Source organism: Perognathus longimembris, chromosome 28 (assembly GCF_023159225.1).
Source record: "Perognathus longimembris pacificus isolate PPM17 chromosome 28, ASM2315922v1, whole genome shotgun sequence".
Lineage (NCBI taxonomy): Eukaryota > Metazoa > Chordata > Mammalia > Rodentia > Heteromyidae > Perognathus > Perognathus longimembris.
In genome coordinates, this window is record NC_063188.1 from 92,039,229 (window position 1) to 92,062,572 (window position 23,344).

The window sequence follows — 23,344 nt, forward strand, 5'->3', positions numbered from 1 at the left end:
TAGATTTAAATCCTAGTTTAACTACTAATTTGCTCATACTTAACTTTTCCAATCTAAAATAATAAGCTGTCTTGAAGCATTCTATAAAGTACAAGATAGAAGTTTTCATGGAGTTTTATAAATGTGTACCTGATCTAGAATGTTTGAAAATACATTTACCAAGACCAGCGACCAAATGGCAATTACATGGCTCTCACTATCAGTAAGCCCCCATTCTAGAGAAAGAGAAAGATAGGTGTATTAGTTTTCTATCACTGTTGAAACACATTACTATATATTTAATGTCTCCAAATACAATTTTATTATCTTACAGTATTGGAGGTTAGAAGTTCAAAATCACTTTCAACGACCTAAATGTCAAGATGTCACTAGAGTGGTAATCCTTCTGGAGGCTTTAATAGGGAAATATGTTTACATTTTTAGTTTCTGAAAGCTATAGACATTGCTTGATTAATGACTTAATAATATATATATTTAAAGCCAGCAACACAGCACATTTCAGTGATAATGCATTTGTATCTATGTGACACTCTTTCTGTCTCTCCTTCTTTTAACCAATCTCTACCTGTTCTTACCTCTCTTATTTTAAAAAGGCCTCTGCAATCACATTAATTACCTTGGTAGAGGATAATATTTATGGTTTATGTCTCATGTTAAATATTTTTACAGTTCACATTTTCTTTGTGTCATGCTAAGTATATTCACAAATCCCAATCATTATTTCATGATTTTTTTGATGAAGCAATTACCATGTCAGCCTAACACAATAAGTGAGGTGTAAGGTTAAATTATAACCAGGCAGGAAAGGAATCCAACAGCAAAAGAGAAAATGCTTAGGAAAGGTTCTTGGAACAAAAGTTATCTCAACTACACTTTGAACAAATGGAACTTAGTCAAAAAATAAAGATTTCCTAAATGAGAAGTTTATTCAATTTACTAGAAGAAATATAAAGAGCAAATAGGTTCTTTTAAAGATGAATTCATAAAATGTAGAGTTGGGAAAAAGGTCTGGGAGTAAGTCATGAATAGTCAAGGGATCAGCAGCAATAACACTAACAAAAATAAGGAGAGTTATCAGTGTTTTGAAAATGAAGAGCTATAATTACACCTGTGTAATTATAAACATCTTTGAAACATCTCCATTCAGAAGAGAACTAGAGGGAAAGATAGAATTATTACTTTCAATGTGGAGAAAAGGTTCAATTAAAGTAAGCAGAAATATATTGAAGGAGATAGAGATATGGAAGAAGAGTTTTAAAAAAAACTTTGAACCATATCAATAGGGTGATGAGAGTTTTACCCAAATACTTTTAAAATTCTTACTGTGAATCATATTAAAGGGGAAGCTTTTGCAGAACCACGTTTTAAGTAACCAATGATTGAACAGGGAAATAGTGCATGTTAGACTGTGTAGGTGGTATGTATAGAGCTGAAGAAGTGACAGGTATACACTTGAAAAGGAAAAAAAAAGAACTGAAAAAAATGAAGGCAGGGTATGTATTGAAATACTTGACATTTAACAAAACTGTTCATGTACACAAAGCATTTCAATCTGCATCATCCAAACAACATTTTTACCCCACTTTGACCAAGGGGTGGGTAGCGGGTGGTGAGTGAGCATGTTGAAAATAAGTAACATCAAGACACAGTGTGTTCATACATTCAAATGGCAACTGCTTTGTACGTCTACTTGAAAATAATAAAAATATTTTAAAGTAAAACAAAAGTGAATAATGGGAGATAATTGGCTATTTATAAATGATATAGAGTAATAATTTTGGCCTGATATTTACGTTTTATTTTTGGTCATTACCTTTTCTTTCTTTTTTTTTTTTTTTTGGTCATTACCTTTTCAACTGGTCAGGAAATAAGAAATTAAGAATAAGATTTTCCCCTTAAAGTTGACAAAATCTTGATGGTGATATTCCCATCTGAAAGGACTATTTAAACTGTCAACTGGAGCAAACAATTTGTGAAAGTTGGGGTTTAGGGAGGCTATAAAGACACCATTACATTGAGTTTATTGTTCATAGTTTTTTATGTACTGTAAGGGCACTTTGTTAGTATTATCATGAGTTGTTTTGTAACTTAAAATTTCTCTAGAGGGGGATATGATTTAATGTTCTCGTGAGGAACATCATAAAACCACTTTTGGTAGTAATTTTTTATTTTTAACAATAGCAGACTTCATACGCCAGTGCTCATACAGTAGACCATAAAAATGCAGTCTCAGTGAGAATATTCTTTTCCTGAAGAGTTACTTAGAGACATCCTTCAAACATGGGAATTGTTTCTGAGCTTGTGTTTAGACGCATCATCATCATGATGAATTGTGTTAAGAGCAATCAGCAACTCATAATGCTTTAAAATGGGTCTCATTCCAGAATCACATAAAAACCTTGAAGAAATGGATGGCTGAAGTTGATGTTTTTGTGAAGGAGGAATGGCCTGCCCTGGGGGATTCTGAAATTCTGAAAAAACAGTTAAAACAGTGCAGAGTAAGACTTTCATGTGATTCATTTCCTATGAAGACTTTTATATGAATAGTATTATTTGGTTAGATCAGTAATTCACCCGGGTTACAGTCTGCAATATCTTGAGATATTTGTTGTTGTCATAATGTGGTGTATTTGTGTTGGCGGTTGGAAGGGATACATGTACCACCCACCATCTAGGTCTTAGAGGCCAGGGAAGCTGCTACAGATCCTACATAGTCAAAACTGTCACTTAGCAGCAATCTTAAGAAACCTTTGGTAAAGTAAATGTGAAACAAAACAATACCTTCTACTCAAACCTCATTTTATAAAAATCTTAGTATAAAGTGCAATGGAATGTAAAGAAACTTTTGAGCCACTTGTTATAACTTATTACAGGTTATTAGTCAAACTGTCACTCCCCTATGTGCATAATGCACTGTGCTATAATATAACACAATTGGGATTTTTGAAATGATATTCATTATACTATTGTCATGAAGCAGCAATAAAATAATCTAGCAATTTTAACAACTATTCTTTTTGCAAATTCAAGCAAATCAGTGTTACAAATAACTTTCATTACCTATCTTGCTATACACAATTGCTGCCATATTCTGTGTCTGAAAACCCGAATCCTCCTACAAACAGTGATGCATGAAGCTAATAATTTCACACATTTTAAACAAGAAACATTACATTGATTCTGCATTTCATTTGAGAGAGACCACATAAAGATAATTTCCAACTTCACTCATGACATAAAAATCATTATTTTTTGTGAGACTGCAACTATCTATAACTTTAGCTACTCCTAGTTCCTTATTTGAAAAAAAAAAATTGTTTCACACTATCATAGTACTAGTTACATGTTTCCGAGGTAAGTTGCATTTATATGTCTTGGTGACTTTTTCAGTCAAGTTAAAGCAAATTATTTCCTTAGCTTTTAGTCAATGATATTCAGACGATCCAGCCGAGTCTAAACAGTGTCAACGAAGGAGGGCAGAAAATAAAGAGTGAAGCAGAACCGGAGTTTGCCTCCAGACTTGAGATAGAACTCGGAGAACTTAATACTCAGTGGGACCACATGTGCCAACAGGTATGATTAGTGTCTTTCATAGTGGTTTATTCAATTTAAAAATTAAAATTTCTTCATATATCCTTTTATGACTATCTTTAAAGCTTTATGGCTTGCGACATTGGTGTTCTCAAGTCCAATTCATTTAAACAAATTAATGTTTATCTAATATGTAGAAATATTTTAGTAGGAGATATTTTAATGATACCTAATTTTGTTATTAAGGCTTTAAACTGATCTCCTTGAATGCAACCATCATATTGAAAATGGAGTTATATTAATGGACATTATTTTCATTGAATTTTTTTCAATGCACAAATGCATACTAATCAGGTTAAGAAAAAAACAATACTTCACTTGAATATTTGGCTTACAAATAACTGGCTATTATATGTCTAGCTACATATATGTCATATAATTAGCTTCTGGTTAAGATTTGAACTCTTGAACACATTCATATTAATCAATGGTTATATATTCACATTTGAATTCCTCATTATATTCAGCAGAATATTTTGCGTATATTTATTTTGAATTTAATGATTGCTTTATTAAAAATAAAACATGTTCACCAATAGTATATAGCAGACACATTTTGTTTAAAAGATTCATTTTTGACCTAAAGCAGTAATTAGCTTAAAATTCGTCTAATACCTTTCTTGAAGTTCTTGAGAGTTTTTATTTATATGTTTTAGAGGCAGTTGGTCTTTGGTTATTTCTAAGTAACCTTTCCATGTTGAAAGAAATAATGCCAAAAGGCAAATGCTAAATCTGAAGAAGGAAAGAATTTAGGAAAGTAAAAGTCAAAGCCTGTCTTAGCAGCTAACACAGTCACTGACAAATGCCTAACAGTTCTATTAACTCACAGATGAGATAGCCTTGGGTCAGGAAAGTTGCATTCTTCTGGAGTTAAGTCAGGGCTCAAAGAGTTGCTCAGGGGAAAAAAAGTTATTACTTAAAAATGGACTGTGCCACTGATATTTTTCTGTAAGACCTATGTAAAAGTTATTTCTTTTGGAATACTCTTAATGGGTGACAAGAAAGAGTATCATCAATTTATGTAGAGCTGGGGAAGAAAGCAACAGTGAAAAAGAAAAAAATATAAAGTCAACAATGTGAATAAAGCCACAATTTTTTTATACTTTATGGAAGTATATTTTTTTTAAATGTTAGTTCTTAAAATGCCCTTGGTTAAACCTTCTGTTCTTGTAATACATATTAACAATTTGTTGTTTTCAAGTTGCATTGTATTCATAAAATGACATGTTGAATTGAAATCCCTTACACAACCACTTAAATATAATTTAAATTCAAAAAAGAATCATTTAAAAAAGAATGTATTGTTCAAGACAAGTGATTTGAATATCAATTCAACTCATCCATTTTCAAATCCTATTTTCCAATCCTACACTATGTTAAATTTTCTTGGATTGTTATGCAACCTAAGCTGTTAACTTTTTCATCAAATTACCTAGATTTCAGAGAAGTCTAGCACTCATCTAGGAGAAGAAGGCAGTGCAATAAAGGAGGGAAGATGACCACTGTTGTTGATACCAATTTAATCCTCCAAAATTGAAATGAAATATAAAATCAATGCATCATAGAAATATCTGCACATATGGGCTGGGAATATGGCCTAGTGGTGGAGTGCTTGCCTTCTATACATGAAGCCCTGGGTTCGATTCCTCAGCTCCATATATGCAGAAAAAGCCAGAAGTGGTGCTGTGGCTCAAGTGGTAGAGTGCTAGTCTTGAGCAAACAGAAGCCAGGGACAGTGCTCAAGCCCTGAGTTCAAGCCCCAGAACTGGCAAGAAAAAAAAAAAGAGAAATATCTGTACACAGAAATGAATATGTGATATTGCCTCAGGGTAAATATATTTACCTGTCACTAGATGTCAATGTTTGGAAAAACACAGATATAAATAATTAGCAACAAACTTGTCCAAATGTCTAAAATTATTCAAGATAATTTTTAAATCTGAATTTAGGACAATTAAATGGTTAGAAATGTTTTAAATTCCAAAGTAAATATGGCAGAATAAAAATACAAAATTATAAATATTTTTAAAATACAAGGATAACTTAAATAACCACAAAGAAAGGAAAGCAAGGGGAGTAATAATAGACATCTTTACTTTATTAGAGTATGTATGTTATTACAGTAGCTAATATTCTTATGTAATAAAATATTTTATTGCATCAGCTATTGAATAGTCCCCTTCTTTTCTGTCCACAAAAACAATTGTGGAGAGTAATTCTATTATATCTATCATTAAAAATACTTTTCTGTGATCTACCAATCCCTATAGCTATCATTGAACTTCTGTTTACCTTTACAGAAATTCCTTTCCATCATCTGCATTATTTATATTTCAGTAGATAAATTATTATATATATTTTATTTAAATTATAGCAACTTGTTTAATTATGGAGAGAAGAATTTTATTATCTGAAGAGTTACTTTTTGAAAGTAAAAATGAAATTCTCTAAACATTGCATTACTACAGGGTATTTTTGTTACAGGTCATTAGAATATATGATTTTGTTTTAGAATTTCCATGTTTTGCTATTTTTCTGCTTAATGTGTAGTACATTCCATTGTACAAAATCTTAGTGTTTCAAAATTCATTAATTTTTAAAAAGCAACAATTTCAGGAAACCACAAAAATTGTTTAGCAGTTTGATAATTTTGACCTTACATTTATATATTGAATCAAGCTCTCATTTCAGCACAGGCATACAGATGCTATATAATATCAGAGATTTCATATGTATCATACTCTATTCATTTCTCCCCTAAACACACTTGAAATTCTTCTTAACATGTTGCCACCTTTAAAGCTGAAATGAACACTTTACATGCAATCATGGACAATATATTGGGATGTTTCATTTGTAATAATGACAGAAGACTAAGATTTAAGCCATTAACCTTTTAAATATACCAACTTATTATATAAACATTGCTCTCTGTTGGGTATTTTTCTCGATGTATGGAATATTATTTTCCTGTTTCTGGGACAAACTAAGCATCTTCACTAATAAAATGTTTTGCCGATGTGATGTACGAAAATAGATTGATTTTATTTTGTACTCATTAATTGTATTTGACTATTCTTTACATACATAGACATTATATATGGCACTCTGTATCACATATGTATCACATGTAGCCTCATAATATATGCATATGACATGGCTACATATTTTCTGTGAATGGCCTAATGTATTTAATTTGTTTTCAATTTATATGAGAATTCTTATATTTAAATGATTATTTACATGGAGTGATATTGAGGCTGGGAATGTGGCCTAAGCCCTGGGTTCGATTCCACATACATAGAAAACAGCCAGAAGTGGGGCTGTGGCTCATGTGTTAGAGTGCAAAATGAAGCCAGGGACAGTGCTCTGACCTGAGTCCAAGGCCCAAGACTAGCCAAAAAAATAAAAATAAAAAAATGGTATGATATTTAGTATCATATACAGTATCAAAGATCACAAAAATATTTTATTTCCTTTATGCTGATAAAATTATTATTCACTGCCACACTAAATAGTCAAAGTATTACAAAAGAGAAAATTTGTCATTTTAGTGGGTATGCCTAGTAAATGGCTGATCTTATTTTCACACGTGAAATTAAGCAGGTTCAATACGAGTTATTTTTCTTGTGAATGTGTTGATTTCTTCTTTAATCTTTAGTGTGTAAGGTGAGGTATAGAGACTTTTGAGTAATAAGATAATAATATATTGTAACTGTCAATATACATATTTTGTTTGTTTTATGGAAGGTCTATGCCAGAAAGGAAGCCTTAAAGGGAGGTTTGGATCAAACTGTAAGCCTCCAGAAAGATCTTTCAGAGATGCATGAATGGATGACACAAGCTGAAGAAGAATATCTAGAGAGAGATTTTGAATATAAAACACCAGATGAATTACAGAAAGCAGTTGAAGAGATGAAGGTAAAGTTAATCAAATAAAACCAAAGTGAGGAAAGAAATTTAACATTGCATAAAATTCTGATTCTGTCTAAACTACATTTTGGATTTAATAGTGGAGGTTAGCTTTTTCTTTTGCTTCAATTTTTGACAGATAAGGTAAAATATTAACCTTAATTACTGCATGGCAATCAAAATATAAATATTGATAATTGCAAGTAAAACTTGTTCTCTGGAAACTATATAATGAAGAAAGTAGCTGTTCTTATTAAGCAATTCTTTTAGACATTGCAAATTTTTATCAAAATATAGACAAAATTTTGCTTTAAGCCTTTTCAAGTAGTCAAATGCTCTGTTTATTTGTAACTTAAGGAAGATATTTTTCAGAACCAAGTTGCAGTAAATATTTTATTTTGTAATATTAACTTTGGATACAAAGGACTAAACTCAAACCAGAGAAATTCAGTACCTAGTGGGGCATTTGGTATACAGGGAGTAGAAAATAAGTATTTGTTGATCAGTGGATGATACCACTCTAGGTACTGAAATATTATACTGAAGTCTGATAAAATATCATTATTGAAAGGTGATTATTTGGGGGGCAGGAAGTTGGGATATGGAGATGATATTTTAAAAGTTTGATACATAAAGCAATTGTGAGGAAGTAATATTAATATAAGGAATCTAATTCCTGAGAAAATATTACCCATACAGAAATACATAGATAGGTCAAAGAAACTATTGTCACCAGCTTTACCTGTGTTACAACTAATAAGGACTGAGACATGTCATCCCGTCCCATTCTGAGCATTTCCATTTTTCCTACATTAATTATTTTAGCATCAATTAGTAGCAGGAATAGGCTTCATTTTGACATGTCCATGTGTGTATGTAATAAATATGGTCATAAACATTCATTCTATTATTGTCGCTTATCGCCCTTTCCACCTTCCCAACCCAGTCTCAGCAAACTTTCATTGTTATATTTTCATGTATATAATAAAGTATTTCGAGTGTATTTACCCTCCTTCGCCTTCTCCTTTCATTCTACCCCTATTCTTACCCCCATCCCAGGCAGAACTTACACATTTCTGTCATTCGTTGTTTACCATATAAATTGGGAACTGTGTGCCACCTATGTGGCCTTTCCTGACACTTCTCATCTCCCAAAAGGTCTGTTTTTATTCCCTGTCCTAGTACTATGTACCCATTACCTCACATTCTGTAGCAGGTAATGGAAAGCCAACTAATGTTCAGCTTTGTTATTCCCAGGTTTCTTTGGTTCATTCTCTCTTCTAGACATTTCCATCCCTTTTTGAGGAGTTGACCATCTAGTCAGAGCCAGCAGGTAGTGTGCCTGAAATCATACAACTTGGAAAAGGATCCTTGAAATGAATGATACAAGCAAAGTTTTCCATATTTATTTTATTGCTTAAATAATTGATCTAATAGTTTTAATTATAGTTGTAAGTTTGATGCAGAGAAGGAAGTATTAGAAAGGGGAACATCCAGGCAAATTCTAGTAACATCAGCTAAGAGACTGTCAGGACATTCTTATTATGTTTTCTGCTTACCAGTTGAGAAATGTCTTTTCATGTGCTTTCACTAGTTGGAGAGTACCTTGCCCAGATTTGCATCTGTATTCATTTTAAAGCAAATTTATCTTTATTGGTAGAAAATACAAACAGACCTACCTTGACATTTCTCTCTGATTTACTCAGAAAAAGTAGAGACCTCCATCTGTTTTTTTTTTTTATTTCCTGTGTTTTACTTGAAAATAGCAGCGTTGTTTTGATAACTTATTATCCTCTTGTAAACAAAACTTTTCTGTTCTCATAAAGAAACAGAAGGAAGTATTTGGCAACTAATGTTGTATTTCAAAACTCTTGGAGATAGGTCAGTAATTATTTGCTAAAAATTGATAATAAACAATTTTAAATGTTTAAATTTCCATCATAACTGGTTTTCTTTTAATTTTTTCAGCATTGTATCTTTTCATCCCAGAGCTCACAAAATTTACACATATGAAAAAAATAGCAAATATATAAATATATTTTTATGGCAGTCATGGGGCCTGGGGTACTGTCCCCTTTGCTCAAGGCTAGCTCTCTATGACTTTAAGCCACAGTGCTATTTCTGATTTTTTAATTTGCTTTTACTCTCAAAGTAATGTTCAGATGGGTTACATACATATGTAAGGCAGTGAGTGCATTTCTTATCAAACTTGTTACTTCCACTTTCTTTTTTCTCCCCCTCCCCCTCCCCACTCCCCTGAGATGTACAGTTGGTTTACTCATATTGTGTAGTAAGTATTGCTGTTTCATTGATTTGCCTTTTACCCTTTGTCTCTTCATTTTTGTGGTCCCCTCCCATAGTCCCAATTAACATACATACAATACCCAGTGTACCAAAGTCAGTTACACTGGCATCAGGGGTAAAACCATGGGGAAGAAAGACAAAAGAAAGAGTCATCATTTCATAGGGTACATTCATTGGAGATGTCAATAGCAAAGATAAACCACTATTTCCAGGTCTTGTAGTTCATTTTCCTTAGGATCATCTTATGTGATCATATGTACATTGCTATTGAGCTATTGATTTTTTGATGGTTAACTGGACAGAAGCGTCTCACAGACTTTCCTGCCCAGACTGGCTTTGAACTGCAGTCCTCAGGTCTCAGCTTCCAGAGCATCTAGGATTACTGTTGTGAGCCACCAGCATCCAGCTTAAATACATTTTTTGTAGTTGCTAGAATAGGTTTTTCCCCTTTATTTGTCAAAGTAAAGTACAGAGAGATTAGGTTTCATGTGTAAGGCAGTGAGTACATTTCTTGTTCAACTTGTTACTTCCTCACTCATTTTCTCCTGCCTTCCCCCTCCCTTTTTCCCTCTCCCCCCCCCCCCATGAGTTGTACAGTTGGTTTACACCAAATGATTTTGTAAGCATTGCTTTTGGAATCATTTGTCCTTTTGTCCTTTGTCTCTTGATTTTGATATTTCCTTTCCCTTCCCTAGCTGTAATACACATGTTAGTTTTTAAATTTGAGTGTCCTTCAGTATCTCCCGCAGTATTTATTCAAAGTAACTGTCCCACACTTGCAAAATTTGGCATTCAATTCCAACAAGTTTCCAGGTTAAGCCAAGAAATTAGTCCCAGATTGGATCCATACCATGACAGTCATTGATACAACATAATGTTAGGAAAAGGTATATGATCACATTAAGGTTAGCTACAGGAAAAGAAAGCAAGCAGGACTATTCTTTTCATGAGAATTTGTCTAAACTATACCAATCATTTTGCTTCCTACTTCCCAACAGTAATTAATTATGGACTCCTTTCTTCATTTCTACTTGGAACAATACAATCAATCTTTTTATTGAACTATTCCTAATATCTAAGCCAGTTTTTATAAAATTCATTATAAATGTCTAAAAATTGAGCCAAGAACTTGTCTTCGCTTTGCATATTTAAACAGGTGTATAGGTTGTTTATAACTTGAATAAATTATGATTGCATTTACTGGATCTACTACATGTTCTTTGCTCACCTCACAGAATATTTGAAAATGAATTGATAAAAGCATGAGAAGGAAAAGATGTAACTCTGAGAACCATCCACTTTGATTCCTCGCTTTCTGGTGTCTAATATAGAGATCACAAATGACATGTCTGAAGATTTCATTATGGATTCAATGATGAAGCAATGTGGCATGGCTGGTTTTTTCATATAAAAGCACAATCTCATTTATTAATAGTTGTCAAAGTTCTTGATAACACGATAATTGCTACAGCCAAAATATGATTTCTGTAGAAACCAACCCTATGCTTAGAGATGCCAGAAATACTGATTAATTTATAATATGGAACTGAAGTTTTCAATGAATAAAATTAGAACCAGGGAAGGCACGTATTTTACATTCCACATAACTTATTTGCCATCACACTGTATATTTTCAAGGCCTTATAGGAATAAATCCAAAGAGTAGTTTAAGAGTGATGAAAAAAATATAATCGCATTTTATAATTCAGCTTTTCCATGTTCTACCATATCTCCAGATTCTCACCACTATCTTGAAGGCCCAAGTTCTACCTGCAAAATCTTATGTGTCTTCATCTGAAAGCTTTCATTGGCCACTGAACTCCTCCTTCCCACTTTTGTGGCAGGCTTCAAATACTAAGAAATTAGCATTTCCCAACAGTTTTCAACAAATGATGGGAAATGAGGCACACACACCATTACTTTTCTCACCATCAAATAGGATAACTGAAAAAGTTGGCACCAAGTGCTCTCCAACAGGAGTAAACTAGTTTCTTATAACAATGGTTGATGGGATTGTTATTAAATATGTCCTTATAGTCTCTCTTCCTTTTCATTTCTCCAGTTCTCATTATACTATCAATATTTTTTCAGATAGGTCATGCACATCAAGTGTTTATGCTTGAAAGGTCATGTCACAGTTGACTTCTGTTGGAATCCAAATTGAAGAAAATTATGTGTATGTATTTCTAGAGAATATGTACATATTGGAATTTAAATGTAAATGTTCTCTAGCTAGAGAATACCAAAAACTTTCTTGTAGTTAAACAGACTGGTTTGAATATTGTTTTGCAATGAGGAAAATTATGCAATGAGGAAAATTATGCAATGAGGAAAAATATACACCATGAAGAACCACATGATATATGAGTGAACTAAGAGGTACTATGGCATCTGGGATTGTGGTATTTTAAAGGCAAGTTTAGGGGTTCCACTTTAGATAGCTTATTGTCAGTGAGTAGACATTTTCAAGACAGATAGAAATCAATACAATGATGTATTTCCTTCTAGAAAGAAGGAAAACTAGAGTGAGACTGAAGCAATAATTGATAAAGATGCTATAGTCACTCATATTAAAAAGTAAGTGGCATTGTGGCTCAAGTGGCAGAGTGCTAGCATTGAGTTGAAGAGCTCTTGGCCATTGCCCAGGTTCAGAGCTCAAGACCCATGACTGACAAAAAAAGTACTGGAAAGTATTTGATCTTTTATGGTTTGACTTATTTAGATGTATTTGTATATATTTAGACATGATGATTGAGATGTCATTTTAACAAACTGGCCTTGTACTATATGGAAATTCTGATCAGCTGTGTTGGCTCATGCCTGTAATCTTAACTACTCAGGAGATTAAGAGACTCACCATTTAAAGTAGTCCAGGCAACAAAGTTCTCAAGACTCCTCTCCCAACCATTTATATGTTATGGGATATAACTGATCATTATATTACATGAGAAGCATAAACAGGAGGATTGTAATCCTGTGCCCCAAGCAAAGAGTGAGATATTATTTGATAAATAACTAAAGCAAAATGGGTTCAAAGTATGCATCAAGTTTTAGAGTATCTACTTAATAAGCTCAATGTCTTTTGTTCAAACCCAGTATGACTAAAAGAAGAAATTTTATGGAGCAGTGTATCTTTCATGAAGAAGGCAGAAAGCATAGTTGTAAGCTGCCCAACTCTTCATGTCAGAGGCTGCTTTGCTCTTTGGACTATGTTTCCTTTTACTGGAGAAAACTTTCATCAAGATATAATCCAGAGGGCTGGGGATATGGCCTAGTGGCAAGAGTGCCTGCCTCATATACATGAGGCCCTGGGTTCAATTCCCCATCACCACATATACAGAAAATGGCCAGAAGTGGTGCTGTGGCTCAAGTGGCAGAGTGCTAGCTTTGAGCAAAAAAAAAGAAGCCAGGGACAGTGCTCAGGCCCAGAGTCCAAGCCCCAGGACTGGCCAAAAAAAAAAAAAGATATAATCCAGAATTCATCATTAAGATTATTTGTCTATATTAAAGATCTGTTGATATACACAATTGTATTTGTGCTGTTTTCAACATCATTTCAACCTTTTTTGTAATTTATAAGTGATTTCAATTATGTACTATTAATATTTGTGAACTTAGGGTTAAAGTATTTATTTCATGCCTATTTCAAACTCTCTACGTATATATTTTACCATAAATTTTACCATTTTACCATACGCAAGTTACTTCTGGAAGTATTCTTTTTAGAACTTTACTGTATTCTGCTTACATTTTTCATTCCAATTTCCAATTACAGATTAATTACTTAATTTTGGGAAAGGAATGGAGTTTGTATTGGATTTATGTTTATGAATGCCAACCTAAGGATGATGAGGAAGAAATTATATGAGATATGTGAATATATTTGAGAGTAAAAGCATGTATTTGCTTGTAAGAGGATTTTCTTTACGTTTCAGAGAGCCAAAGAAGAAGCACAACAAAAGGAAAGTAAAGTGAAACTCCTTACTGAGACTGTGAATAGTGTTATAGCTCAAGCTCCACTTGCAGCACAAGACGCCTTAAAAAAGGAACTTGATACCCTTACCAGCAACTACCAGTGGCTCTGCACCAGGCTGAATGGGAAATGTAAAACTTTGGAAGTTAGTCACCTTTTCTTACTTTGACATTTAGCATTATGGTTAATATATGGTCATTTTGAAACATAATGTTTAAGAATCTGAGTTCTGTGCTCAACACTAATATTGCATGACTCTATTCTCAGGAATCTGAAACCTGGAAAACTGCAGTTTGAATCAAGCCTTGGCAGAAAAGGCTGCATGGCACTATCGCCAATAAACAGGTCAAATATTGGATTGGAGACAAGGTTCAGGCATCAGAGCATTAACTATGAGCATAAAAAGCCAAGCTAGAGCTCAAGACCCCTAGTTAGAGACCCCAATTTCAATCCACATTAATGCCACAAATATGAAAAAGAATCAGTTCTGATGTAAAACTACCTAGACTTGAATCGCTCATTCAGGAACTTACCTGTTGTGTAACTTGGGGCCAGTTGCTTGACTTTGTCAATCTGTTTCTAGTCTGTAAAAATGACTAAAAACAGGAATTATTTATATAGTTGTTGCCAAATGCTACTTAAAATACTTAGCCTAGTCTTTAATAAATATAAATAGCTATTTATATAACTCATTTTATTTCTATTATTCGGTCATAGAATCATAAAAATAAGGATTTTTTTAGATTTATAGAAATTATTTTTGGGGCTGTTGATATGGCCTAGTGGGAAGAGTGCTTACCTCATATACATGAAGCCCTGGGTTCAATTCCCCGGCACCAGATGTACAGAAAACAGCCAGAAGTGGCACTGTGGCTCAAATGGCAGAGTGCTAGCTAGCCTTGAGCAAAAGAAAAAAAGAAATTATTTTTGAAATACTTGAATGTTCATAGTTATTTAAATATTTTAATGGGTAGATACTTGTGGGGGAATGCATCTTATAACTGTCTTTAATAACTTTTGTGCACTGTAGAGCTTCTCATAAGACATATTGCCTAACTATTTTCTTTTTGATACTTTATATTTATTAATTATTGTAAGTATACAAACGTCTCTTGGATTAGTGTTTTGTGAATGCGATGAAAAATAAAGAATCATAAAAGGGGATGAAAGAAAACAGCACAGCAAAGTTATCAAGAAAGTCACAACTGATTCTATATCACTTTACATAAGGGAGGAGCATTTTATGTTTGTGAAATGACAATATTTCAATAAAATAAACTTATTTCATTTCATGATATAAGAATTACCTTCTGCTTTCTATTCTTTATAATGTTTACTTAAGTGAAAATCTTTCATATATCAGAATTTTGTTCTGTGGTACAATTTTCAACTAGGTCTTTAATTTTATATTAATTACAAATTTTTCTGACTTTTTCTTTTCCGTTTGTTTAATTATTAATCTATTCTCCATTCTCAAAACTGACCATTCCTATTTGCATTTTACTTATCAAGCTTTTTAATTTCTTTGTATTCTTGTTTTTGTTTTGAGTTTTGTCCTGGGGCTTGAAATCAAGGCCTAGGTGCTGTCCTTGAGCTTTTTTGCTCAAAGCTAGTGGTATACAACTTGAGCCATAGCTCCACTTCTGGCTTTTTTTGTTTGTTTGTTTGTTTTGGCCAGTCCTGGGCCTTGAACTCAGCACTGTCCCTGGCTTCTTTTTGCTGAAGGCTAGCACTCTGCCACTTGAGCCACAGCGCCACTTCTGGCCGTTTTCTGTATATGTGGTGCTAGGGAATCGAACCCAGGACCTCATGCATACAAGGCAAGCACTCTTGCCACTAGGCCATATCCCCAGCCCCTCACTTCTGGCTTTTTGGTGGTTAAATTAAGCATTTCGTGGACTTTCTTGCTCACTCAGGCTGCCTTCAAATTGTCATCCCCATTTCTCAGTCTCCTTAGTAGCTAGGATTAGAGGTGTGAGCCACTTGTGCCACACTTCTTTGTATTCTTTATTACTGTTGAGCATATAATACTTTATATATTTTAGACAGTATCTGTAATTGTTGTCATATTCACCTTAGTCAATAATTTCAGCAATAATAAATATTTGAGGTCATCTCAATAGGAGTAATATAGCTGAAATATTAAGTTACCTAATTTAACTCTGAATTTACCTCTTCAAATTTCCATATTAGCATATATACTCCATGTTTTTTATATCTTTCTATTCTCAATAATTTAATTGGTACTGTTATTGCTGCTATTATAATTATTATTTTACATAACATTTATTTAGACTTACCAATACTATTTTGCCAATTTTAGTGATTGCTTTGGCTTTTCATCTCTCTCACCTGTATTCAGTTTCCTCCTGGCTTTTTCATTGAATGTGACTATAAATTCTTCCAAGATTTTGCCTGATTGAAAGTTCCTTTATTTTCCTCTGAATATTAAATAATAGCATGTTTGAATATATAATTATGTAGAGACAGTATTATTTTTATAACACTGGAAATATTATTCCCTTGACTTCTGAAATTTTGTGCTAGAAGAAACCTGCTGTCAAATTATTGTCCCTTTATAATTTTATCAAGTATGCTTTGCATTTTCTATTTTTCTTCAATTTTCTGTAATTTTTCTTTACTTTTTCTACGTATAGACTTGCTTTCATTTGGTCTTTGAGCCAGTCATATTTTCCCATTGTGATTCTCCATTACAATTTGCAAGATTATTTTTCCTCAGTCTTCCTAGAGGAGATAATTAATCTCCCCAACCTGTATTCTGATTTTTTATTATTCATATCTGTCCAATTCTCAGCAGCCTTCTGAAATATGTGTTTCAATACTCATTTTTTTGTCAACTGTCTATGACACCATTTTTCCTTCAACAAATCTTACTGTGGTACATACGCATCTATGTTTACGAATGTCTCATATTTTTTCAAAGACCATATTTTCCATTTCTAAGATTACATGTACTTCTTTTAAAATCAATTCTTTTTCCATAAACTTCTATTTTTATCTAATTAACACTGCTTATACCTTTAAACATTTCACTTCCCTTTTTTTTCTTTTTTGCTCTAGGCTAGCACTCTGCCACTTGAGCCACAGCGCCACTTCTGGCCATTTTCTGTATATGTGGTGCTGGGGAATTGAACCCAGGGCTTCATGTATAGGAGGCAAGCACTCTTGCCACTAGGCCATATCCCCAGCCTACATTTAAACATTTAAATCTGATCCCTTTAGTACACTTTTAGTTGTTAAAACTCAGTACAATTTAAATTTCAGTCTTATACTACTGGAAATCTGGGTTAGCCTTGTTCATGTGGACTTCAATTCCAAAATGCCTTGCCTAAGTGTATTCATATTGCCTTGTAATATTTAACAAGAATTTCAGAGAAACTCTTTCTGATAGACTTATATTACATTTTCTTAAAGATTACTTATCTCTCAATATTGCTTCAATATTCCTTCAAAATCTTACCTACTCTCTGCATTTCAATTCTGAGTCTATGGGTACTGAAAGAGTCAACCTTGTATTCTTCTGAGGAATGACAAACATGAAAAAGTTGTCTTGGATTTTGTTCATCAGGAAATTTATGCCAATTATTTGTTCCTTAATATGCCTATTCACTAGAATAGTGGTGCTGTTTTAGATGCATACATATGGGGGCAAAGTGTGTAGAGCAGTGATAGAACAATTGCTTGGTATGTGCAAGATTCAATTTCTTTCCCTAATACTACAAATAAAGAAAAATATTATACATAGGTAAATTCCCCCCACTGGTCCCTATATAAATGACAATTAATTGTCCAACTTTCTAAACTGTCTTCTCTCTAACTCCACTGAAAGTGCTTTTCATCAACCTTTTTCTGTTTAATTGTTTTTGTGGGGAATAAAGGAGATATAGATGTAGTCCCAACATAGAATATAAAGAATGTAGCTTGATTATTTCCTAAATATGAAAAAGTGCTAAAGTCAAAGAAAATCCCTATGTGGAGCACATATGACCAGTCCTAGTATATTTATTAGTGAAATTCTTTAACATCATCGCATTATCTATGTCATATGTGTAGATTTTATCACATACTCCAATTCCTCTCTTTGTGGTACACTTCCTTATATGGCTAGTAAACTACTGTTCTGATTTTGCTCTAGGAGGAGTTGTTTTTACTAGCAATGCTTTGTGCTTTGGACTTTGGAGAGTTCTTAGGAGTCTTCGTACTTATCTCTACCAGAATCATACTGATACCATGATCTTTAAGCTGTGGTATAAATTTAAGTTTCCATTTCTTAAAAGATGAAACATTATGTTTCAACTAACAATCGGAAGGACTCTCAGATTCATTGGTATTGCCTTAGAATGGGTGGAACTTCTAGTTCTTACATCCGTGATGGGTGGCCCACTGTTCATTCTTGTTTCATCTCCTTGCTATATGTAACACCAGTACCTTTCTTACCATCCCAAGTTAGTATTGAATACCTCAGTTTATAGGTCTTCTACCCTGTTCCAACATGCTAATATTCTCTTAAGTTTAATTTTTAACTCTCTATTTACCTATTTCCCCATGGCACTTGAAGTTCTCTGATACATATTTTGTAGATCAGCCTTGAATGTTTCCTGTGTATTTAACCCCAAATTTCAACATGAATAAAATGGTGTGTGTGTTTGTGTGCGTGTTTTTTTTTTTTTTTTTGTGTGTGTGTGTGTGTGTGTGTGTAGGGAGGGAGGGGCTGTCACACCAGTTTCATCTACTACTTTGATAGAAGTTTACTTACTTATCTATGTTCTGCAGAGCCACTTTGAATTCTATCATTTTGAAGTAATGTTAAGTTGCAAACTGTTAAGTAAGCTTAACAGTTACTCTAAGTAAATTTGAGATCTAATTTGGGCTTCAAGCACTATATTTTATTTTACAAAGGTGACCTGGAAAGCTGGTGCATTCAGTCTTTCCAGCTGTGTCCTTCAGATACATTGAGGACAGAAGAGGCCATCCATCCAGACAGTTAAATCAGCAAGATAGTTCATTACCTCAGTCTGCACCAAATTTAATAAGACACATTAACAATCACATCTCCTTATCTTTGAAGCTCTAAGGTACTCTTGAGTATTTAAGGATATATTTATATTTTCCCACTGGGATCATTGCCCAGAAGGAAGACAGCCTGTAGTACAGCAGGAGCTGGAAATGACCCAGATTTAAGATTTCTATCACCTTTTAAAGAAAAACACTTAATTTCACTTTTTTTTTTGGAATAAACTGCAAATAAAGCACCAAGGAGTTGGTCGGCTTTCAGGACAGATTAGAATGCTGTCATCATATAGAGATAGAATATCCTATGTCATTTTGAAAAGATATATGGAAAAAGGAAATTTTAAGGGAAAATTTATACATTTTTTACATGTTACTAAAACGATTTCTTGTTAAACTGTATATTTGATGATACTACTGGGGGCGGGGGAGGTGTCAGGAGGTGGTGATTGTATTTATAGGTAAACCAAATCAAACTAAAAATAACTACCTTAATATTTTTTATCATTTAGTTCATTTCCTTGCCTTTTTTTGGCATGGGGCTTGAACTCTGGGCCTGGATGCTGCCCCTGAGCTCTTTAGCTCAAGGCTGGCACTCTACCACTTGAACCACAGTGCCACTTCCAGCTTGCCTTTTTTTTAACAGATATAATCATCATGCAGAAATTTATCTTCACCATACCTTTTCTTTAACATTTTGCCCATGAATATAAAACTTGAAAAAATATAACAATATTCAATTTTACTTTATTGAGAAATAATAGATGTTAACTTATAAAACTCATCTAATGGGATTTGGCCCTTTCACCAAATAATTTGTGGTTAAGTTTCATCCATGTTGCACTACTTGATGAAATTCTTTATTTTTGCTTCTGCATCCTCTGTTTAGAAAGTGGCGTAGCGACTATCCCTATTAGTAGATTAAAATGTTTCTTGCTACAATAATACTGACATACTCATTCCTGAAACTGATATCTAGTCCATTTGAAATTGTTTCTCTGAAAAATATGTGTCCAACAAATGGAGCTGTTGAGTTGCTGCCTCTGTGACTGTTTAGCTCACTCAAAAAATGATACATTGTTTCTGGAATAGTCATTCTCATGCACTCACCTGCAATATATACAATTTAATATTTGACCTATATATTCTCTCCTGCCTGGAAGTGTCAAACTTCCAATTTGTGACAGTAAACATACCATCCCACTTTAATTCTTATTTAACATTCCTTTGGTTAAAGAGGGCTAAGTATATATTCATATGTTTATTATATACCTATATTTCTTTTTGGTTGAATGGCAGATTGAGGCCTTATGCCCATATTTCTGTTGAGCTACTTGTTCACCTTTTAATTGCTGTGACATTGCTAATATTCTTGTCTGGTACAAATGGTATTAGTGTCTTCTTCAAGGGTGAAGGCATGTTTTCAATTGATTTTATTGTTGTTGTTTTGGTTAACTGTGATTTGTACTAAGGGCCTAATATTTTCAAGGCAAGCACTCTATTACTTAATCTATAGTCCACTTTTTCAATGTATTTAGAAGGTACCTGAAATTATAATGTTTTTATTTGTGCCAGTCTGGAAGCTTGTACTCAGGGCCTAGGTCTAGCTCTCACTTTAATGTAGAAGATGAGCACTTTAGCCCTTGAAATACAGCTTGATTTTTGGCTTTTTGATGCCTAATTGGAGATACGTGTCTCACAGACTTTTCTCCACAGGCTGGCTTTGAACTGTGATCATCAGATTTCAGCCTCCTGAGTAGCTAGGATTACAAGCGTAAATCACCAGCACATGGAAAATGCTGTCATTTTAATGTAGTCAAATCTGTTAATTTTCTATGATCAGATTTTTACAAAATATTTTGAATATGTATCCTCTAATATTCTCAAAAGAGAAATACAATCTTCCATATTTTCTTTTAGCAATCAAATTTTTCTTAGATATGACTACCGTATATATGTTCCTTATGTAGTATCTTTCAAACGATGTTTAGGATCAGTCACATTCTAGAAACAGTCATATTTGTGGTAATATACCTCAAATAAATCATAAAAGTACAAAAATAATTCATATTCATGATAATTTTCACTGAAAATTTATAATAACAAGTAAAACTAAAAACATTCAAACTAAAAAATGGTCACTGTTCTGGAAAGATATTTTCATAGTTATGTGGAAAGTTATGTAATTTAATGAAAAGAGAGCTATGATTACAACCATTTTTTTTTTGCCAGTCCTGGAGCTTGGACTCAGGGCCTGAGCACTGTCCCTGGCTTCTTTTTGCTCAAGGCTAGCACTCTGCCACTTGAGCCACAGCACCACTTCTGGCCATTTTCTGTATATGTGGTGCTGGGGAATCGAACCCAGGGCCTCATGTATATGAGGCAGGCACTCTTGCCACTAGGCCATATCCCCAGCCCTGATTACAACCATTTTTAACTTTGAACTTTCATGTTATTTATATATGATAAAGTCTAGAACAGGTCAAAGAAAGTGGTAATAGCTATTGAATGTAGAAATTAGGTTTTTCGGTGCCTTTTTACATTTTTTGTTGTTTTTCCAAACTGTAATGTTGATGAATACATTATTTTAAAAAGTTAGTCTCAGGATTGTGAATTTATTCATGTAATAAAATGTTTCCTTAATGACTTGTAATTACAGAGATATTAGATATTCAGAGTACCTAGATGCATTTAAATAATCTCCTGCAAAGGAAATGTAAAATAAACTGTTATGTTTTCAGATGTTTTGAAAATAGAATGTGAAAGTCTACTATTTACATTTTGCTGGTTCTGAGGCTTGAACTGAGGTCCTGGGTATTCTCTTCAGCTTTTTTGCTCACCCTACCACTTGACCTATAACTTTACTTTCAGCTTCTTAGTGGTTAATTGGAGATAAGAGTTCGTGGTCTCCCTGCCCTCACTGACTTCAAATCGCAGTACTCAAATCTCAGGCTCCTGATAACTCAGATTAGTGGCATAAACTACTAACACCTATTCCACTCAATTTGTATGGATTTATTTGATCTGTGTTGTATGTTTCTTTCTTAGGAAGTTTGGGCATGTTGGCATGAATTATTGTCATACTTGGAGAAGGCAAACAAGTGGCTGAATGAAGTAGAATTGAAACTGAAATCCACTGAAAACATTCCTGGTGGAACTGAGGAAATCTCTGAGGTGCTACAGGTAAATTGTGAATTAATGTAAGTGATGATAATTTATATGAAGTATAGAAAGAGGTTAAGTAACAAATAGAAAATAAGGGCTGGGAATATGGCCTAGTGGCAAGAGTGCTTGCCTCCTACACATGAAGCTCTCAGTTCGATTCCCCAGCACCACATATATGGAAAACGGCCAGAAGGGGCGCTGTGGCTCAGGTGGCAGAGTGCTAGCCTTGAGCGGGAAGAAGCCAGGGACAGTGCTCAGGCCCTGAGTCCAAGGCCCAGGACTGGCCAAAACAAAACAAAACAAAACAAAAAAGCAAATAGAAAATAAAATGTGAAATTAAAGTGAGAGAGTGTAGTTACTATGCACAGCTAAGCCCTGACACTTTGGAATAATACTTTGTTCCCTCTAAGTTCCTTCTAGGTGTCAAGGTTTTAAAAAGGGTTTAAATAACCTCTTACAAAAAGCATTTACCTTTTGTTATCTCACCAAGTTCTAGGTACAAATTGTACCTGATTAATTCGACTGCACATCTCTAAAGACTGAATATATGATGATTTTCTTTAGGATTAGAGCTTAACAGCATAATAATATGAAACATTACTTCCAGTTTGAAAGCTGCACTCAGTAAATTGAAACACATTTTAAAAGTATTTAAAAATAACCTTACAGAATTTCTTTACACATCACAGTGCTTTGAGAGATTATGTGGAGATGCTTGGATGTTAGAAATATATCTTTTTTCTTTTTTTATTCTAAAAGTGATGTACATAGGGGTTACAGTTACATATGTCAGGTGATGAGTATATTTCTTTTTGAACAGCATCATCCCCTCCCTCATTCTGTTAGAGGGTTTTGCTCACGTCTCCCCTTCCCCTACAAGTTGTACACTTCAATTTTTATTTATTTTTATTTTTTCCCTCTCTAATGTTCCTATTTTTCTTATTTATTGTCAAAGTGATATACAGAGAGGTTACAGTTTCATACGTTAGGCATTAGATACATTTCTTGTACTGTTTGTTACTTCATTTTTTAAAATTAATTAATTTACTAATTGTCAAAGTGATGTACAGAGGGTTACACTTTCATATGTGAGGCGATGAGTACATTTCTTATCAAACTTGTTAACTCCTCACTCATTTTTCTCCCACCTGTCCCACTCCCCAATTCCCTTCCCCCATGAGTTGTACAGTTGGTTTATTGTCTTCTAAGTATTGCTGTTGCATTGGTTTGCCTTTTACCTCTCGTCTCGCCATTTTGATGTTCCCCTTCCCTTCCCTAGTTATGATAAACATATATGCAATACCCAGGGTACCAAAATCAGTTACAGTGACATCCGGGGTAAAACCATGGAGAAGAAAGTCAAAAGAA

At 33.7% G+C, this 23,344-nt stretch overlaps 1 protein-coding gene across 2 annotated transcripts in view; it reads left to right on the forward strand.

The window, feature by feature from the left end:
- The window catches only part of Dmd (dystrophin), a 1,916,788-nt gene that overhangs the window by 646,236 nt on the left and 1,247,208 nt on the right, over positions 1-23,344 (forward strand). For both annotated transcript variants that reach the window (XM_048336444.1, XM_048336436.1), the window contains 5 exons: positions 2,385-2,498; positions 3,418-3,573; positions 7,342-7,512; positions 13,743-13,925; positions 21,860-21,994. In XM_048336444.1, the coding sequence (XP_048192401.1) occupies positions 2,385-2,498; positions 3,418-3,573; positions 7,342-7,512; positions 13,743-13,925; positions 21,860-21,994 (759 nt within the window). The remainder of the gene's footprint in view (positions 1-2,384; positions 2,499-3,417; positions 3,574-7,341; positions 7,513-13,742; positions 13,926-21,859; positions 21,995-23,344) is intronic.